General features: G+C 32.3%; 2 protein-coding genes across 3 annotated transcripts; one reads left to right on the forward strand and one right to left on the reverse strand.

Annotated features, from left to right (window-relative positions):
- Window positions 1-10,238: 10,238 nt before the first annotated feature.
- Window positions 10,239-14,236, forward strand: LOC18052265 (vacuolar protein sorting-associated protein 60.2). The gene is made up of 7 exons (XM_006445719.2): window positions 10,239-10,467; window positions 10,818-10,969; window positions 11,591-11,684; window positions 12,546-12,617; window positions 12,716-12,827; window positions 13,264-13,415; window positions 13,946-14,236. Exons 1-7 carry the CDS (start codon window positions 10,399-10,401, stop codon window positions 13,997-13,999), a joined length of 705 nt encoding a protein of 234 aa, XP_006445782.1. The 5' UTR covers window positions 10,239-10,398; the 3' UTR covers window positions 14,000-14,236.
- A 238-nt stretch (window positions 14,237-14,474) lies between these two features.
- Window positions 14,475-18,503, reverse strand: LOC18052266 (basic leucine zipper 6). Of its 2 annotated transcripts, XM_006445722.2 has the most exons (5): window positions 18,286-18,503; window positions 16,925-17,635; window positions 16,209-16,284; window positions 15,274-15,400; window positions 14,475-14,832 (listed from the first exon to the last, which is right to left on the reverse strand). In XM_006445722.2, the coding sequence occupies exons 2-5, from the start codon at window positions 17,476-17,478 to the stop codon at window positions 14,666-14,668; spliced, it is 924 nt and encodes a 307-aa protein (XP_006445785.1). In that variant the 5' UTR covers window positions 17,479-17,635; window positions 18,286-18,503; the 3' UTR covers window positions 14,475-14,665. The 2 variants fall into 2 exon arrangements, with proteins under 2 accessions (XP_006445785.1, XP_006445784.1); XM_006445721.2 differs by lacking the exon at window positions 18,286-18,503 and having other exon boundaries at window positions 16,925-18,210.
- Between the last annotated feature and the right edge of the window lie 99 nt (window positions 18,504-18,602).

An 18,602-nucleotide genomic window follows, 5' to 3' on the forward strand; every position in this document is an offset into this window, starting at 1 on the left:
GATTTTTTTATTTGTGTGGTGTGGATTAACCATGTATTAGTATAAATAGAGAGGGGGGGGGGGGTGAGCACACCTCTTCACACCTTCTGTTCTCTTCTTTTCCCCCAAATTCTTCTTCTCATATCTCTTTGTAATATATTTTCAATAAATAAAATTAGTTTTATTTTCAAATTTCAAGCATTTTTTAATTATGTCTTATTTGTTTTTAAAGAAATTTCCTTTTTAAAAAAAATGTTTAGCTAAATATTAGTAGTTGGGGGAAGGTGAAACTCATAGTAAAAATATGGTTTAATCAAATTCTATTTTTAATTTTATAAATTAAATTGTTTTCTATTTAATTTTATCCATATTTTATATTTTAAAATTTTAATTTATTTTAGACAAGCATGGGAGTTTGGTACAATAAATTCTTAATATCTTAATATAAAGTATGATAAAATCATATTTTGACTTATTGTAGACAAGTTAAGTTTTGGCACATTAAGTTCTTACTTCATAATAAAATAAATGGGGAAATAATTTAAATTTATACAATTAATCTTTTGGGAAATGAAATAAAATAATAAAAAGAATTTATTAAATTGTATTTATTACTAGAAGTGGATCCATAACCCTAACTAATTCAATTTCATAGTTTTTCTTAAACTAAATTGCATATTTTTAATTTTTATTTTTATTTTTTTGATAAACAAATTAAATCATTTCTCTATGGATCGATCTCGGACTCATCAAGATATATTATAACTAGACACTCTTATACTTGGGAAAAAATCAAATATTTTTAAGTTGTGTCAGCAAACACAAAGTTTTTACGTGGTTTGGCAATCCCCACCTACATCCACGCCTCCAAGCAAATCAAGCTTGATGATTTCACTACCCAAGCCTCCCAAGACTTCAAATACTTACAATTGACTTCTAAGGTGTCGGTGAACCTTTACAACAAGAGATTATCTCTTAATATCTTAACCCAAGTGTTTATCACACTCAAATTTTCACAAATGTGATAAAGAAATAAAGGTTGCAACAAACAACTCTTTTTTAGAGTGAATATAAAAATGATAGCGCAATAAAAGTTTAATATATGATGATTTGCGAAATGGAAGCTCAAAATATGATATATGCTCTTGTTCTTTCTTGCAAATGTTGTTAAAAATGAATTAAATTTAAATTTCTAGAGTTTTGACACAAAAAGTGCAAGTTACTGTTGCAATTTGAATTTTGCTACAATATCACTATTTTTTAAAATTGTATTTTTTTCAAAAACTTTTTATAATTTTACTATGGCCCAAAACGTCACAAACCTTTGCGAACATATCCAATTTCAGAATTTCAAAATAATACTTGTTATCTACAAAACTTTTTGAAATTGTGCTATGGCTCAAAACTTTATAATATTTTTTAAAGAGGTTCTTTTTAGAAATTTAACATAATATTTATTGATTTGAAAGTTCTCAAAACTTTTTTTAATTTAATCTAAAATTTGAAAAAAAATCAAATCCATAAAATACTTTATCTTAAAAATATAAAACATTTTGGTTTATGAAAAGTAATAATTTTCTAAACAAAATCTTGAGATTTTCAAGTAATAAACCATGCATATATTAAATCATATCGGTTTTACAAGAATTTGACACGATAATGACTTCGTTGAGCTAAACTTTATTCTTGATCAAGTCGTTGTCCGTTGAGTGTCTTGAGCTTGATTTCACTTGATTCACTTGCATAAATATTTTCCTTTAAGAACTAGTGAAAATGTGAAATACACTATTTATCATATCACTTAAGACATATATTTGTTATCATCAAAATTACAATATATGTAGTCCTTTAGGCTAACACTTCCATCTTTCAACGTAAGATGAATTAGATATTTAGAAAATATAACAAATTTGTTTTAGTATATACGGATGACATATTAGTATTTAGTCAGAATTTAGAAGACCATTATAATCATATACTTGTACTTTTTAATGAGTTTGTAAATAGTGGACTTATAATTAGTACGAAGAAAATGGAACTCTGTAAAGAGTACATAGAATTTTTAGGAATGAACATAGGAAAAGGAAAGATAAAATTACAAGAGCACATAGTAAAGAAAATTTTAGATTTTCCAGATAAAATATAAGATACTAAGAAATTACAAGTCTTTTTAGGAATGTTAAGTTATGCTAGGATGTATATAAAGTATCTTAGTAAATTAATAGGACGTTTATATAGCAAAACCAAATCGGGAGGCCAAAAATTCTTTAATTCTTCATATATAGAATTAGTTAGAGAAATAAAAAATATTTGTAGAAATTTGTCAGAATTAACTTTACCTTTAGTAAATGAGTGTAAAGTAATAGAAGCAGATGCTAGTGAGAGAGGATAGGGAGTGGTATTACTCTCCAAACCAAGTAAATATGACAGTAAGAGTACAAAGAAAATTTGTAATACTCATCAGGTCTCTACAAAGATTCTAAAAATAGTTTAACCAACCTAGATTATGAAATTTTAGGAGTTATAAATGCTTTAAATAGCTTTAGATTATTTCTCAATCAACTTTTCACAATAAAGATAGATTATGAAGCCATAGTTTGATTTTATAATAAAACAAATGAGAAAATTTTAAGTAGTAAAAAATGGTTAAATTTTGTTAATACAATAGCAGGTAATGGGTATAAGGTAGAATTTGGGCATATCAAAGGAGTAGATAATAGAGTAACAAATTATTTAAGTAGATAAATTTATTCTAACATAATTTATGATTTTGCAGATGGAAGACAAGAGAGTGACGTTCAGACATATTAGTCTACTAATATTCCCATTTACCTGGTAGTCAGATAGATGAATCATAGCAATGCCTTTTAGACAGCATCCGGAATGCAAAAGGTGATAGTACGAAGATTTTAGCAGCATTAAATGCATTAACCTTTTACTTTTCAAAAATTGAAAAAAAGCCTTTAAGAAAAAATTTCAGTTTTTATGTGATTTTTAAAGGATTCACACTAGGTATATATCATACTTAGCCTAAAGTTCTTCCACAAATAAGAAATTTTTACATGTCTCATTGGCAATGATCTTTTTATTTCAAATCAGCCTTTGATGCTGCAAAATAGAAAATTGGATTGAGCTTTTTCATAAGCCAAATAGCAAAGGAAATAACTAGCAATATACCATCTAGCAGTATACTAGTTTTATCACAGCACCCATCACCAAGTGTTCAAAATACACACGGTAGTAGAGTCGCTTCATCCTCCACTAACATTTTATCTTTTTGTGATCATTGTGAAAGAATGATTAAAAATTTTAAAAGATTGAATGACAATTGCAGAGATTTGTATGAAAAATGAGATTCTCTAAAAGATAAGCTCAAGACTTTATCAGCCTCACTGGCAGATAAAGGCAAAAGACCTTTAACCCTATTGGTTAAAATAGACAATGAGTGCAAAACACTTGACCCTAATGAGCTGGAAAGAAAGTAGAACATTTTTTTTTACCCACCCTGAACTATCAAAGCTACCCCACCATGATAGACTCATCATTAAAGAACATCTTGCCAAAATGCAAAACGACAAAATGGAGTTGATTTAGAGTTTCCTCCAAGATCATGCCAAACATAGTTATGAAACCCAGGATTTGCTCAACAAATACAGTTATGAAAACCTAGGATTTGCCCAACAAACATCAGGATTTCGTATTGTATGAGAAACCTATTATGCCAAACACAGTTATGAAAACCCAAGATTTGCCCAACAAACACTTGGATTTCGTATTGTATGGGAAACCTATTATGGCAATACTTAAAAAGTTGTCCCAAAAATTGATCCATTATGTTAAGAAATTCCACTAGAATATGCAGATTGTAAATGCCACCTCACTTACAGTATTGCAAAAGTAAGCATTGATATGGGATTATACAAACTAATAAAGCCAAAATTCAGAAATAAACCACTAATATTAACTCCGCAATTGTTATTAGATTATGGTTTTCTTAATCAAGTAATTGTTTGAGACCCAGACTAGACAAATGCCTTCGGGAGAAAATTAGCATCAACAATGCTTAAACTAATGGCAATGGGAAAAAGATTTGTGGTAGCTTATATCCAATCAAAAGCAATAGAATGGCGATTCAAGGAAGAAGTGTACTATGCATTTCAAGCCTAACATTCCATTTTTCTCAAGGGATCTAACACCTTTAAAGAACTTAACAACTTGGAAGGCTTTAAAATTCCTTAGATTTGCACTAATAATTCTTTAACTAAGCAGATTAGGCATTAAAGAAGCATAGTAATTGCGAGAGAATTTGATATTAGAGAATTCACCAATTATCCAATATTGATTGTTGAAGACTTTAATAAGAAAATATATTCTCGCCAGAATATACCCGAAGTCTCTTTTTTTATTTAGGACCACCACCAATTAGCCTGTAGATTTCTACCGTGAAGAATATAAAAAGGATATGGAAGCTTACAAAGCTTTTATGGAAGGTCAATCAAGTGAAGAAGATGATGGTAGAGATTACTAACTTAGATGATGTTGAGGCCCACAACCTTGACAACATGTTGGAAGCATGACTCAGCAGTGGTCCACTCTCCAGTTGTCAGCCTTCACTCACTACTTTTTTTAAAGAAAAACTTTTAAAAAGGAAAAGTTGTGGTGATAATTTTGTCGACATTTTTTTAGTCACGTAAAGCATTCTAGTCCACACATGTAGAAAGTAGAAGATCACAAAGCAATAGAAGATAAGGATAAGCAAGAAGTCAAGCATCTATAAATAGAAGAAGTCATTTCTTCTCTCAATAAGGAAGATCCACTCCAGAATCAAAATCCTACTAAAAATCAGAAATATTTAGCTGAGCAGATCTCGATCTAGTTATTACCAAGCAAAAAACAATTAACTCATAAAAAAGTCTTGTAGCCAGAATAATCTGTAGAAGTTTTTAAGCTCCTATTCAATTTCCTGCTGTATTCTTAGAAGATATTTCAAGTGATTTATTCAGCATGTATTGTTACTAAATTATTTAGTTATTCTCTAATAGAGAAATTCACTCCTTTGTAAACTTTTATGTGCTTATAAATAAACAAGTTTTATGTTACTAATCTTTCCTTATGAATCAAGTTTCTTTTTTATTTGTTCTTAAGGAATATTTTCCAATCCTGTGAAGAATAAAATTAAGCTCTAGAGAAAAACTGAAAGTTTCTAGAAAAACCCAAAAGCCCCTGAAAAAGGACTCAGAGTGCCAAGTTTTACTCCCTAAAGAATTGTTTTAGTCAAAACATAGGCCTTTTAGGGAAGAAGAAAGGCTTTGTGCTGTGATTTGCATGCCCCTAAGGGAAGAAGGTTTTGAAAAAACTTTGGTTTTAATTGAAAAGTTAGATTTTAAACTCTAAACTTTTAGAAAACAATTTTCAGAAGAAACCTAATTTTCGTTAGTATTTGGACAAAATAATTTGTTATCCAATTTGACAGAAGTTTGGAAAAGAATTGGGGAGTATCTAGTAGAGGAAAATAATTGTTTATAAGATTGTTAGATGTTAAAACTTAACTTGCATGCCTTTAGACAATTATACTTGTTTTATTTTATAGCACTATTTTGTTGAAGCATTTAGCAAATATATTAAACAACTTGATAATTTAGGAAGATTAGTGTAATAGAAAGTCATATAGATTGTAATATTAAACTTAGAATTATCGCCAATAGAAGAATAGAAATAACATTTAACCAGAGATATAATATAGGATATAATACAAAAAAACAGTAATCCTGAATGATTAATTTAGAAGAAGTTATAATTGATAATATTATAAATAGTAAGTTTTCAGCATTATTTACTTTCCGTTGTTCACAACTTAGTAGACCTAAATTAGTAACTATATTAGAATATCTTAAAAATCAGTCGAGAATAATACATAAAGGAGTTCCAATTACCGGAATCAAAATTCGAGTAGTTGAGGGATTGATAGAAGAAGTTTAGAAGTATTTACATTTTCTTAGAAAGATTTAGCAAATCTAGCAGAAAGACCATTTTTGTACTAAGTTTGGTGTGAATATCACTACTAATAGCATAAACATTAATAGATCTCACCGTAAATACACCAAACTTGGCAAACTTTAGGTCCTTAGTGGTGTGGTTAAGGTGGTATGCCTGACTATTGAAGTATTTATGTAGGTCTTCATTGGTTTAACTGAGGTGGTGCTACAAAAAGTTATGTCAAAAAAGACTACAGAGCAGAGAATGACAAGGGTATTTTTGTAATTTTTGGATATTTTTGTAATTTTTGCATTAAAAGGGATGGTAAAATAGCTAGAGTTAAAAGCAATGGATGCACTTTTATCACAAATATCCTAAAGCACACTAAACAAACAGAGGGAGTCACTGTGCAAGCATTTCATTTTCACTTTCGAAATTCTACTTTACTCCTAAATAGTAACAGAGGTTAAACCAAAATATGTCCAATAAAATATCATTTGATATACTCATAGAGATTTTCTCCAGACAACCAATGAAGAGTTGAATCTCTTACAATTCAAATGTACTTCCAAAACATGCTACCATGTTTTCCATCGCAACCATCTCTAATGTCAACCTCATTCTCAAAAGTTTGCATGATCAGACTCTACTAATTGGACTTTAATGTACTTGATACTGTTGATAATGAAATGATACCCCAGTTTAAAATCTACCACCCTTTAAATGTTGGAGGTGAAAAATTCTTCCTTTAATTTGTCAAAACCAAAAACTTTTATAATATATATGTTACTATCTTAACTACTTGCGTTCCTACTTTTCATTTAGTGTACTAGTAGTAATTTGTTTTTTTCTAGGGGTGGACAAAATCGGATTCGGGTCGGATTCGAGTCAACCCGATCGGGTTTCGGGTTATTCGGGTTGTGCAAACATTGATCTGAATACAACTCGACCCGACCCGATCCGATATATATTCAGATCGGTTCAGATCGGTTCGGATCGGGTCAAAAATCGGGTTGAATCGGTTCGGATTAAAAATGGATCATATTGAATTCGGGTCAAGTTAAACCAATTCGGGTTGATGAAAACGGGTCAATTCAAAACATATATACTAATACACCATGAAAGCTTCAAAATTCAAAACACATAAAGGACTAAGGGAGAAACTCGGGTCGGGTTGGAGCTTGAGCCTTGGAGCAGCAGATCGGCGGCTGGGTTTTCGATAGCAGATCGGTGGCTGGGTTTTCGGCAGCAGATCGGTGGGCGTGCAGCAGCAGCTTGCGCATGGTTGGACGCACATCAGTTTCCTCGCGATGGCTGGACGCAACACGGCGGCAGTAGATCGTGGGTGCAGCAGTAGATGGCTGGACGCAACACGGCAGCAGCATGACAACAGCATGGCAACAGCAGATCGCTGACGCAGCAGTAGATGGCCGGACTCGCAACACGGCAGCAGCAGATTGCGGGAAGGAGAGAATGTTTTCTTGCTTCTTGAGGGTGGGTTCACGGGTTGGGTGTTGTGATTTTTTTGTTTTTGTGTGTTTTATGTTTGTGTAAATTGTAAAGTGTAACCTTTTGGGTATGTGATTTCACTGATTTTTGTGATTATGTGTGGTGTGCTGTGTGTCGTGTGCGTGTGTTTGGCCGTAGATTTTTTTTTTTAAAGCAACCCGATCGGGTTTTCGGATCGGATCGGGTTTGCAATATTTCATCCGATCGGGTTATATTAACAACCCGATCCGATCCAAACCCGAAATTTTTCGGGTCGGATCTGGTCGGGTCGGATCGGGTCGGGTATTTTGCCCACCCCTAGTTTTTTCCTTTGAGTAAAGCTTTTAATATTTGTAATTTAAATTATATATATAAGTATTTACTGTTATATCATTTGGTGTACAATGTTTTTTTAAATATTACAATATGATTATGTTATATTTAAGACAAGAAATCTATTGCAAAAGTGCTTTTATGTAGGTCATTAGAAGCTCAAACTAAAATCTAAAATATTCTCCAAAGAAAGATATAAATACTTTACTCTCTTATATTCAATAAGAAATCTATCAAAACTTATTTTTATATAATTCATTGAAAGTTCAATTGAAAAATCTGATCTTAAAAAAATAAAAAAAAATTTCTAAATTAAGAGAAATGCTACTCTTATAAGATTATAACCACACGAGAGATTTTGATTAACTCTTAACCTCAAGGGTTTTGATGTTTGAACACAATTAAGATACCATTAAAATAGAAAATAGGGGTATTGTTTATGCTACAATACTACTGGAACACATAAAATAATAATAAAATTCATACTATAGTACCATCATTTTAATTTTGTTTTATTAGTGGCTATCATTTTTCTAACCTCAATGACAAAGCAGAAGAGGTAGAAAAGCAAAGTGGCTAAGGAATTTAGGGATGACAATAGGCACCACCTGTGGGTTTGCTATTACCAAACCCAAACTTGTACAAAATTTATAAAATTTATAATAATGACCTACCTGCTGCGGGTTTTAATTTTAAAAAAATATATATACTCGTTGTAGGTTTTGACAACTATCAAACTCGCAATGGTACTCAGTGAATTTTTTTACAGGTTTTCACATTTAAAATCACAAATGTTTAATATGTAAATCTATAATAATAACATAAAATTCGACATAAAATAATCAATTCTAAATTTAACCAATCTAAATGGAAAATTAAAATTTCAACATCAATCCAACATAAATTCTCAAATTGAAGTATAAAATACAAAAATCCATAAAAAAACCATAAACTAATATATAAAAATAACAATTATCATTTCATATTATCATTCAATACATGCTCCAAGGGAAGATTTTCATTTCATTCACCATCATTATACCCATCCAACACAGTTCCTATAATAACAATTAAGATTAATATTTTCTAAAGAATAATACGTTTTAAATGCTAATCCGAAGAACAAAATTATAATAATGTAATAATTCATACATTAAGTTAAAGAATAATAGTCCATATAAAATTATAATAAGTATATAATAATCAATGCATTAAATTAAATCATGTTAGGGCTTAGGCACGTTGCAACTTGCACACATTTGCACTTTACATTATTTACTTTAGGAAAAATATCTACCGTCCACCCGTTTTTTCTAACTTTTTCAAAAATACACAATTCTTTTTTTTTTTTTACTAGAATCCACCTAAAGTTACACTTTATTTCACTTTTCCACTTCCGTTTGGAATCTGTTAAGAAAACTAACGGAAACTTAAAAAAAATGACCATTTTATCCCCAAAACAAAAATTACAATTTCACCCTAAAAATGCCAAAAATAATCAGATTTAATGATAAATATCATTATTGGTACGTTAATGAAGTACAAAAAAAATCTTAACTACTAGAGATTATAACTCAATGAATAATAAAACTCTACTTATCTTAAATTCAATTGATGGTTTGCAAGATTTTGTTATTTTTAATACTACTATTATAATTTAGCATTCTAATTACAGACATATTTATAAAAAAAAAACTTGCATTTGATGGTTGTGGAATTAATTTCTTTATTGACCGATGGGGAAAATATTTAGATTTAATCTGATTATTTTTGGTAATTTTGAGGGTGAAATTGTTATTTTTATTTTGGGGGGTAAAATGGTTATTTTCTTAAGTTTCCGTTAGTTTTCTTAACGGATTCTAAACGGAAGTGGAAAAGTGAAACAAAATGTAACTTTAAGTGGATTCTAGCAAAAAAAATAAAGAATTGTATATTTTTTAAAAAATTAAAAAAAATGGGTGGACGGTGGATATTTTTCCTTTACTTTATATATTTTTAGATTTAAATATTTTTTAATTAAATTAAATTAAAAATATTTAAAAATTTAAATTGGTGAATTTCTATACGGATATACGCCGCATATTTAACTAATATCAAATTCACCCACAACTTAACGCGATTTTAATTTATAATATTAAATTTATCTACAATCCACAAAATTACTAACAGCGAACGATTTAGACCGGTAATTTTAGAGAGATTTGCTGGTACCAATATCATCCTACTAAGGATAGACAAAACTTTCTTTGTTTAATTAGAATGAAATTTCCTGGTGCTTTCTTTAAAAGTCAAACAAATTTTGCCTCTCTAAAGCGGTAATCATATTTCCCCTTAAAAATCCTTCATTATTCTGTTGACGTGTCACTTTCCAATTGGTTAACAGACTGACAGAATTTTGAATCTGACCGTCTCGAAAACAGGGGCCGATAGCCAGGTAAACAAACGCGTAGTACATAAAAAAGAAAAGTTAAAAAAAATACAAAAGCTAAAGTAGAGCTTTTGGCTGCTTTGCCTACTTAAGGAAGAATCAGAAAATCAAAATATACAAAAAACTTAAAATTAAAATCTTCGATTTTCTTCGAAAATCTTTGGACGAAGAAGAAGAAGAAGAAGAAGAAGAAGATGAAGAGAGTCTTCGGCGCCAAGAAAGATAAAGAACCTCCTCCCTCCGTTCAAGATGCCTCCGATCGGGTATAATAATAATAATAATAATAATACTAATGAATTTTTATATGTTTATTTTATATAATTATATTTAATTAATAGTTTATTTCAGCTAGGGTTTTTTCGATTCGTAATTATCCAATTGAAGATTGGTTGTTTGAATTAGCGTACTTGATTATGTAATTGCGCTTGTAATAGAGTGGATTTTGCAGCGATGCGAGAGACTTTTGCCGTTACTGTATGAAAATTTTCATTTAATTTCAGTTATCAGTATTTGTTTCACATTCATTTTTTTTTTAACTTTTCCATGTATTGATTACTAGTGTTTTTTTTTATTCTAATTAATTTTTTTTTTAAATTTTCTGTTGGCTTTGCAGATCAATAAAAGAGGTGAAAATGTGGATCAGAAGATTAGAAGTCTAGATGCTGAACTCAGCAGATACAAAGAACAAATTAAAAAAATGCGACCTGGTCCTGCTCAAGAGGCTATTAAAGCTCGAGCCATGAGGGTTCTCAAGCAAAAGCGAATGTAGCTGCTTCTTCTTTTATAGCTCTTATTACAAACATTCGTTCACATTCATTAATTCCTTTTTAAATAAATAATTTGGTAGTGGAAAGGCTTTCTAACTGATATCCGATGAGTTTGTATGTTATGTTTGTTTTACAACTTCCAACAGTGCATTGTTAGAGCGCGAGGGTTAGTTTTGTGACTATCACTGGCCTAAAGTGTCCTCCAATGCAATATTTAATGATTACCCAGCTGGCTACTTAAGTATTTAGTAGCCAATACTGATCTTAATGTCCTTACGAATGGTGGCATGTTGATTGGATCATTGTCCCTTTCCAAGGGGATGTGGTATCTCTCCTTGGAAAGCAGCACGAGTATCCATTTTGCTGGTGGCATGTACTGGAGATTTTCAATCAATAAGTACCCCTTTTTTTTTGGTATTAAGAATGCCCATGAATAAAGTTAATATCCATAGGACTAATGTTTGTTTAATTTGTACACCAAAATTTATCATTCACATGGATGATATGATTATATCATTGCAGTATCTTATTTGAGAGTCGGACACTAACAAGATCCTAGACAAAATATTTTGGAAGTTGTTTTTTTCCCTTCCATGATTTTCCAATGTCTTGTATACAGGTATGAAGGTCAGCGTGATATGCTTTACAATCAGACATTCAACCTTGATCAAGTTGCATTTGCTTCGGAGGGTATTAAAGATGCACAACAAACTGTAAGTCCTACAGAGTGTTGAATTTTTTTTCCTTGTAACTTTTATTGTGGCCCTAAAGATTTCTTGAATATATTTATGCGTTGGACTTCCCTGACCCCCAAATCCATTATTGGTACATCTCAAAGACTCTGGTCTTCTATTGGGGGGCTTCAACTTGGAATTTGCTAAATTTCGATTATGTCAGGCCCATTATCTAAATTAATGCAACTGGAAGATGATGTCTACTGAAATTGGACACATTTAACATCCATGATAGCTTCCATCTTGAGATAGAGTTTTGCAATAGAAATTTTAATGTCATCCTTAGCCAAATTAACATAGAAAATTTAATTTCTCGCCTGATCTTAGAATCGCTGAATTCACTTTATGTTCTAAACTACCTTTGTTTGTGTTTTTAATTCTTTTAGAAGGCATGGTTACTGTTGTCTATCAGTTCGGTTTTCAGTTCTTTTCATAAAACAGGCTTAAGTTAAATAAGCTTTCATATTTAAACGACTAATGTTAATTCCCAGAAACTGTTAAAGAGTCTTAGGTGTTACGTTAAGCATGCTTTGTCAGGGCCTCCTATATTTACTATGAAATGTTTGTTTGTCTTGTTAGCGCCCAAAGGGGCACAGTTCAGGGCGGTCCGGGAAGAGCTTTATATGTATCCTGATTGGGACCTGCTGCCTATCTCATGAGAGGTAGGGGTGAACCATTTGTCACGGGCGGGGCTTTCTTTGTGAAAATATGTTATTAATTTATGTCCTAGATTTTCATATATATTCATGTCCAATGTGTTCCTAGAGATAGGGTGCCTCAAAGAGGCACTGTAGGAAGCCATATATTAATTATGATCTATCTGTTATTTCATCCTTCCAGATGACAGCTTTGAAAAGCGCCAACAAGGAGTTGAAGGGAATGATGAAAACCGTGAAGATTCAAGACATAGATGTATGTAACTTCTTGAAGTTTTACTTGTCCCTCATTTGAAGTGGGTATTTTATAGAGAATTTATGGTGTTGAACTGTTAATTTCTGCAATAAATATAGAACTTGCAAGATGAGATGATGGACCTGATGGATGTGAGCCATGAAATTCAAGAGACGCTTGGTAGAAGTTATAATGTTCCTGATGACATTGACGAGGACGAACTCATGGGTGGTAAGCTTTGAAATTATATGAAAGCTATTTAATATTCACTGGATGTCATTTTCAGAATTTTAGATTGTTTTTAAAAATTTATTTATTTATTTATTTATTTGGCCCTTAGTTGCTGTTTGGAAAGATAAATAGTTCAAATACTTGATTCAGCGTACCTAATTCTCATAATTTGTAAACAATCTTGTCTTGTTTTTGAGATGCTGTTTTTCTTTCAGGAAACAAATCAGATAAAACAACATTGTGTATATCATGTTGCAAAATTTATACACTATTTTAACTATCTTGTTGTCACAATGATATGATTCAAGAGTACTGACACGTTTCTTCTGTTGTCTTCTCTTTATGGGAACAGACCCTATATACATTTTATCTGAAGCAAACTGTTTCCATCTGTTTATATACCATGTGCGGTGCATTAACTGACTTTTTGATGCAGAACTTGATGCTCTGGAAGCAGACATGGGAATGGAAGATGAAGCCGGAGTTCCCTCTTATCTTCAACCCGACAAGGAACCTGATTTGGATGCAGAGCTCAACTTGCCTACAGCACCTAGTGGTCATGCATCAGCACAGCATGACAGACCACAGGTAATGTGTGTTATACATGATATTATCTTTTAGTCAATTGCAAATTAATGAATGACATTTGCTAATGTGGTTTGATGGAAAGATGTTTGCTGATTAAATGGATGGGTGTTCCAGTGGTTGAAGTGACTGAAACCTTTTTTTCCCCATTTTCTCTTTCGCATTAGGGAAACTGATGTGGGTACTGCATCTACACTGTAGTAAAGTTTGTTTAGTTTTGCAGCCATGCACAGATTATTTTATTATGTTCTTTTAAGACACTTTTTGATATTTACTTAGCTTATAGTTTGTTTCCTTGATCCGTAAAAGTTCGCTTTTGCCATTCATTCACTCGTCATTTAAAATAATCAGTTTATAAATGGGCTGTTTGTGAATGCACCTAAATAGTAGAATAGCATATTATAGAGATCTTTAGATTCTTACAAGCGAAGTCAAGACTGGCTTTTATATGATCATACTGTTTTATTTTAAAATGATATATTCACCATTGTTCACCTCACGTTCCTTTTCTCCTTAACTTTAATGCTCAACAGGCTGAGGATGAACTGGGTTTACCTTCTGTCCCTCAGGCGTCCATCCGTGGTTAGGGATTTACTGGCTGTGTCTATGCGTGTGTGCATCAGGCAGAATCAGATGGAGCTTGTCATTGTATACTGATTGTGCAGAATCCGCTTTTATTCATGTAGTTATTCAATTGATACTGAAGTGTTGGCATTCTCCATTGGTTTTAATAAGGACCATTAGACATACTTTGTAAAGAAAACTGTTAAAAACCAGATAAAAGAGAGAAAAGGGGTATGAAATTTGTTTGTTATGGGAATTTACTTCGAAGGCTTGGCGTCGGTGCTGCACAGTATTTAAAAAAGAAGCCGACGCTGCTCGTGTGCAAAACTGCAAATTAAAGCAGTTTCAGAAATTTCCTTAATAAGATTGTGAAAATCAGTAAGCAACAAGCTCACTTAATGCATTTTCGACACAACTTCAAAGCGATAACTGCTCAGCTAAACTGAAAATTGAAAACTGTATTTTCAACACTTTCCATTCTCTTAAGGATAAACATTTTCAGAAGCAATGTTACATTTTCACTAACAGGTAATATTAGTTCTTAGAACACTTAAGGCCAGGTTGCAGCAACAGATTTCTTTTACCAACAATGCTGCATTAGTTGGTGTCGTTTTCGTAAGTACATCATATTCATAGGGAGTGAAAGTCGCATGTTGTTGAAAATGCAAATAAAAAGACAAAATTATGGTTTAATTGAGATTAAGTTTTGCAAAGTCTAACATCTGCCAATTAACCCCTGATTGGGATCCTTCAGCAGCAGAATTAGTCCCAAAATATGTTTTGACCTTGCTTCTTGGTGATATTGCCAAACTGACTTTCAATCGCTCAGCTTCCTTCTTCAGGTACTGATATTGACCTGTTACAACAGCATGGACATAATTGTACATGGAAAAGGAAAACAAGAAATAGAGAGTTTCTGAAAAAACAAAGATGTTAAGAAAGGACCAAAAAAGCAGAGCACACACGCTTTGGTTATCTAAGAAATCATGCAACTGTTAATGAGGTGCAGAATCTCTATTCCACCACAACTAATATCTTAATGATGACATGCTAATTAATGACATAATTTCAAAACTAGATTTCAGAAAAGTATTGGGCAAATGGAAGTTTTTAGTACTTCAGATGCTTTTAAACTTGGGAACTTTTGGTTCTTATTTTTCTCTTGTTACCAAATGGATGCTCCATCATTATTTGAAAGGTTTCTAGAAGTAATAATTGATTGGGTTTTCTCTCACTAATGGGATTAGACACATTATATCAACTGCAGGACCTTACAACAAAATAAATACAAACTCACCCTCCATGATCAGTTTTTCCTTCTGTACTCTTGCTATCTTCTGCTTCAGTTTGCTGTTTTCCATGGACAAAGAAACATGTTGCTGAAGCAGTAAAGCAACTCTGGCTCCCAGATCTGCTTGTAAAGTCTGGAGAAAGAGATCAAGCCCGCTAAAAATTTGCTTACATCAATCAAGAAAAATCTTGCCGAAGAAAGAAATAGTCAGCATAACTCGTTTTTAACTTTATTGTTATTACTATTAATTATTATTTGAATGGCATCCATAAATTACAACTAAAACAAAACCAATTATAAGGACTCAGATGGTATCCATTGGTCAATCGGTTGACAAATTCCATCCGATGACATCATAAGCATATGTATGATATTTTTTTCAGAGGATGCCAGCTAAGGGTATCGGCTCAATCATTTAAAACATTGAATTCTGGAATGTAAGTGCAACGGCAGGGCAATGAAGCAAAGAGGCCATGTGCAACATACTGCGTCTACAGAAATTAATATTTCAATTCCAAAAGCACATAACAAGTCAATTGCCTTCCGCATAATTGCTGCTCTGAGGGAAATTAACACCATCTACATTTTGGGTAGAGTTACTTGAATTTCAAATACTACCAATAACACAGATAATATATTAAATTATTAATTTTAACTTCAAAATTTGACACAAATTCTCATATATTTATCTCATGAAAGATAGTGCTAAATATTCAAAGTCAAAAAGAGCAGATAAATTTGCCAACTCACCCACACTCCCTACCATTGGTTTTAATGAAATCAACGACTAAATAGTTGTGGAAAAATTTAAGTCAAAAGTTTTGAGTTAAAATAGCCTTCCACAAATTATCAGTAAGCTATCAGCTCACTACCCAAGTAAAGATAGATCTCAGCATATTCAATAAAGTAAGCAATCCAATCCATATCTGTTGATAGATTACCTGAAAATATTCAACAGTTCTTTCCAGTTCAGCAATATACTGGAGTTTACGAACCCTTGACCGTTGCCCAAATTGCCTGTAAAACAATAATCAAAGCCTGTCATCTAACTGTCAGTGTATCTGGCTCAAGGTTTAAAAATAAGAATGTATGGACTAGTATTTGTATGCCACACACAAGGAACACTAATCTGTTTAACATCATAACTCTTGGACATAATATGGATAATGATATAATGGAATTCTTCATGCCCTTTGAAATTAGATCATGAGCCCATGCACACAAGGTCTTCAAATATTTCAGGCCAGAGAACCAATGCTACAGTACTAGATATTCAAATACAAAGTAAGCAGAAGCAAATTTGTTCATTGATCCATGTACGTAATTCCTGAGGCAAATTGAGGAATTTAACAGTATCAACTTAGCCAAAAACAATTTACAAGCAACTCACGAGGGAAATTACTATTTGTACTGAACCTAGTAAAACAGGCCACACAAACATATTCGGAATTACATAACAGAACAATATGCAGAAGAAATGAGGCTTAAAATTTGTCAACACTGTTGTATGAATAGCATTATTTTGTTTTGCTGGCTTTAATTATTCGTTTGTGTGTAACTATCAACAAATTGTGTGTAACTATCAACAAACAACACTTCATTCATCAGAGTTCTTATTACAATAAAACAAAGTAAACAGGGAAGTTCAGATTCAAACCTTTTTGTCATCTTTGTTTCAGCATTGTGCTCACCAGTCAAAGTATGAATGTCCCCATTCAAATCAGAGGGAATAACCCCAGAGATGCAAAGACTCTCATCCACATACTGCAACAGGTGGTTCTCAAGTGCAGATTCTGATATAGCTGAAACTATGGCATTCCCTGCAAAGGTTAAATTACTTCTTTTCCTTGGGGAATTAGGTCCGTATAAGCAAGATGACTCCAATCCACTACATGCTTCATGCCCGTCTAAATTCTTGTCATCGTTTTGGGGATTCAAATCCAAAAAGGAGCCCACAATACCATCCAACAAGGTGACTGAATCACTTGCTGACCTGCGGTGCAAAATCCCCACAGAATTTGCACCAGGATCGCTTAACAAATTATCCAGCCATGCTGGTTGATCCTCGAGGATGGAACTTTGGGAGGAAGATTTATGGTGACGAACATACGATTCAGCACGTTGGGGTGGAGAGATTGGATCATGGATTGGGCCAGACACGTGTTTCTTCTGAAATGGGCAACGGGGTGGAAGGTGAGGTTGCCTTGACATGATGAACTAAAAGGTTTGCTAGAGTGTCTTACTAATATCCATATTGCAAGCTTTCATCTGGGTATTATGGAAAATTAGAGAACCCATCATTTTCCTCCATTTGGTTGCTTAGTATCACTCTTCTGCCATCATCCTAACCTACCTTATAGCTACAACACTTTGCAATAAGAAAAAGTTCTAGAATTTAGCAGAAACTCAAGAGATGTAAATCAGATCCCATGAGTAAACAACATCTATTCAATGATAGAAAGAAGAACAATCTTTAGCAAAGCTATTGAATAGAAATAACAAAAATCCCAATTTCATTTGCTAAGAATGTCTAAAAACCCTTTAATCCTTTCAATTCATTTAACATATGGTCATTGACTTTTCATTTTCCTCCTAGCATTCACAAAGCTCAGGAATCTAGAGAAAAACGACAATTTCATTTTCTCACAAAGTAAACAACATGAATCATGAGTCTCGAGAAATGCATTTTCTTTGTCTTTCACTCGACAAATGACTTATTATCTTATCACACCAAAAGGAGGACACGTCCGTTTCTTGCCGGGAAAAACAAAAACGGAAATATTTAAAGCAAAAATTCTATAATTAATGCAACAGTGGAGCTTAACAATAAGGATGAGCTTTACCTTTTTAACAAAAGACAAAATGAACAAAAAAAAAAAAAAAACAAAATTCTCCCAAAAAGAAAACAATGGAAACTTTACAATGAAATAACCCAGAGGCCAAAAACTAAACCTCTCATGAAAGAAAAAGTAATAAAAAAAAGAGTAAACGTTAATATTTCAAGAATCTTGGGCTTACCTTTATTTTCTCTCTTAAATATTTTCTGAAAAACCAGAGAAAACAAAAAGGGCGAGAGAACAGAAAGAGTGAAAGACACACAACAAAAAACACAGCAGAAGTGGGTGAAGGATAGTTAACGTGCGCCTAAAAAAGAGAAAACAAATATATACCAAAATGGCTTTCTTTTTCTCTCCCTCGGAGTCTCAAGAGTGCACTGAATTCTTTTTTGTATTATGTTATAATGGTGCCACCAATGAGAGTGTACGGACATAGGCCTGCTTTTGTCATCAAATGCTCATCAGTGTGTTTATTTATTTTTTTGATCACTGATACCA

Source organism: Citrus clementina, unplaced genomic scaffold, assembly GCF_000493195.1.
Source record: "Citrus clementina cultivar Clemenules unplaced genomic scaffold, Citrus_clementina_v1.0 scaffold_2, whole genome shotgun sequence".
Lineage (NCBI taxonomy): Eukaryota > Viridiplantae > Streptophyta > Magnoliopsida > Sapindales > Rutaceae > Citrus > Citrus x clementina.

Coding starts and splice junctions, on each gene's coding strand:
- LOC18052266 (XM_006445722.2), bottom strand. CDS start 17,478: ATGTCAAGGCAACCTCACCTTCCACCCCGTTGCCCATTTCAGAAGAAA. Junction 16,285..16,924: donor GAAACAAAGATGACAAAAAG/GTTTGAATCTGA, acceptor ATTGTTTTACAG/GCAATTTGGGCAACGGTCAA. Junction 14,833..15,273: donor GGAAAAACTGATCATGGAGG/GTGAGTTTGTAT, acceptor CTGTTGTAACAG/GTCAATATCAGTACCTGAAG.
- LOC18052265 (XM_006445719.2), top strand. CDS start 10,399: ATGAAGAGAGTCTTCGGCGCCAAGAAAGATAAAGAACCTCCTCCCTCC. Junction 10,970..11,590: donor GTTCTCAAGCAAAAGCGAAT/GTAGCTGCTTCT, acceptor TCTTGTATACAG/GTATGAAGGTCAGCGTGATA. Junction 11,685..12,545: donor TTAAAGATGCACAACAAACT/GTAAGTCCTACA, acceptor TCATCCTTCCAG/ATGACAGCTTTGAAAAGCGC.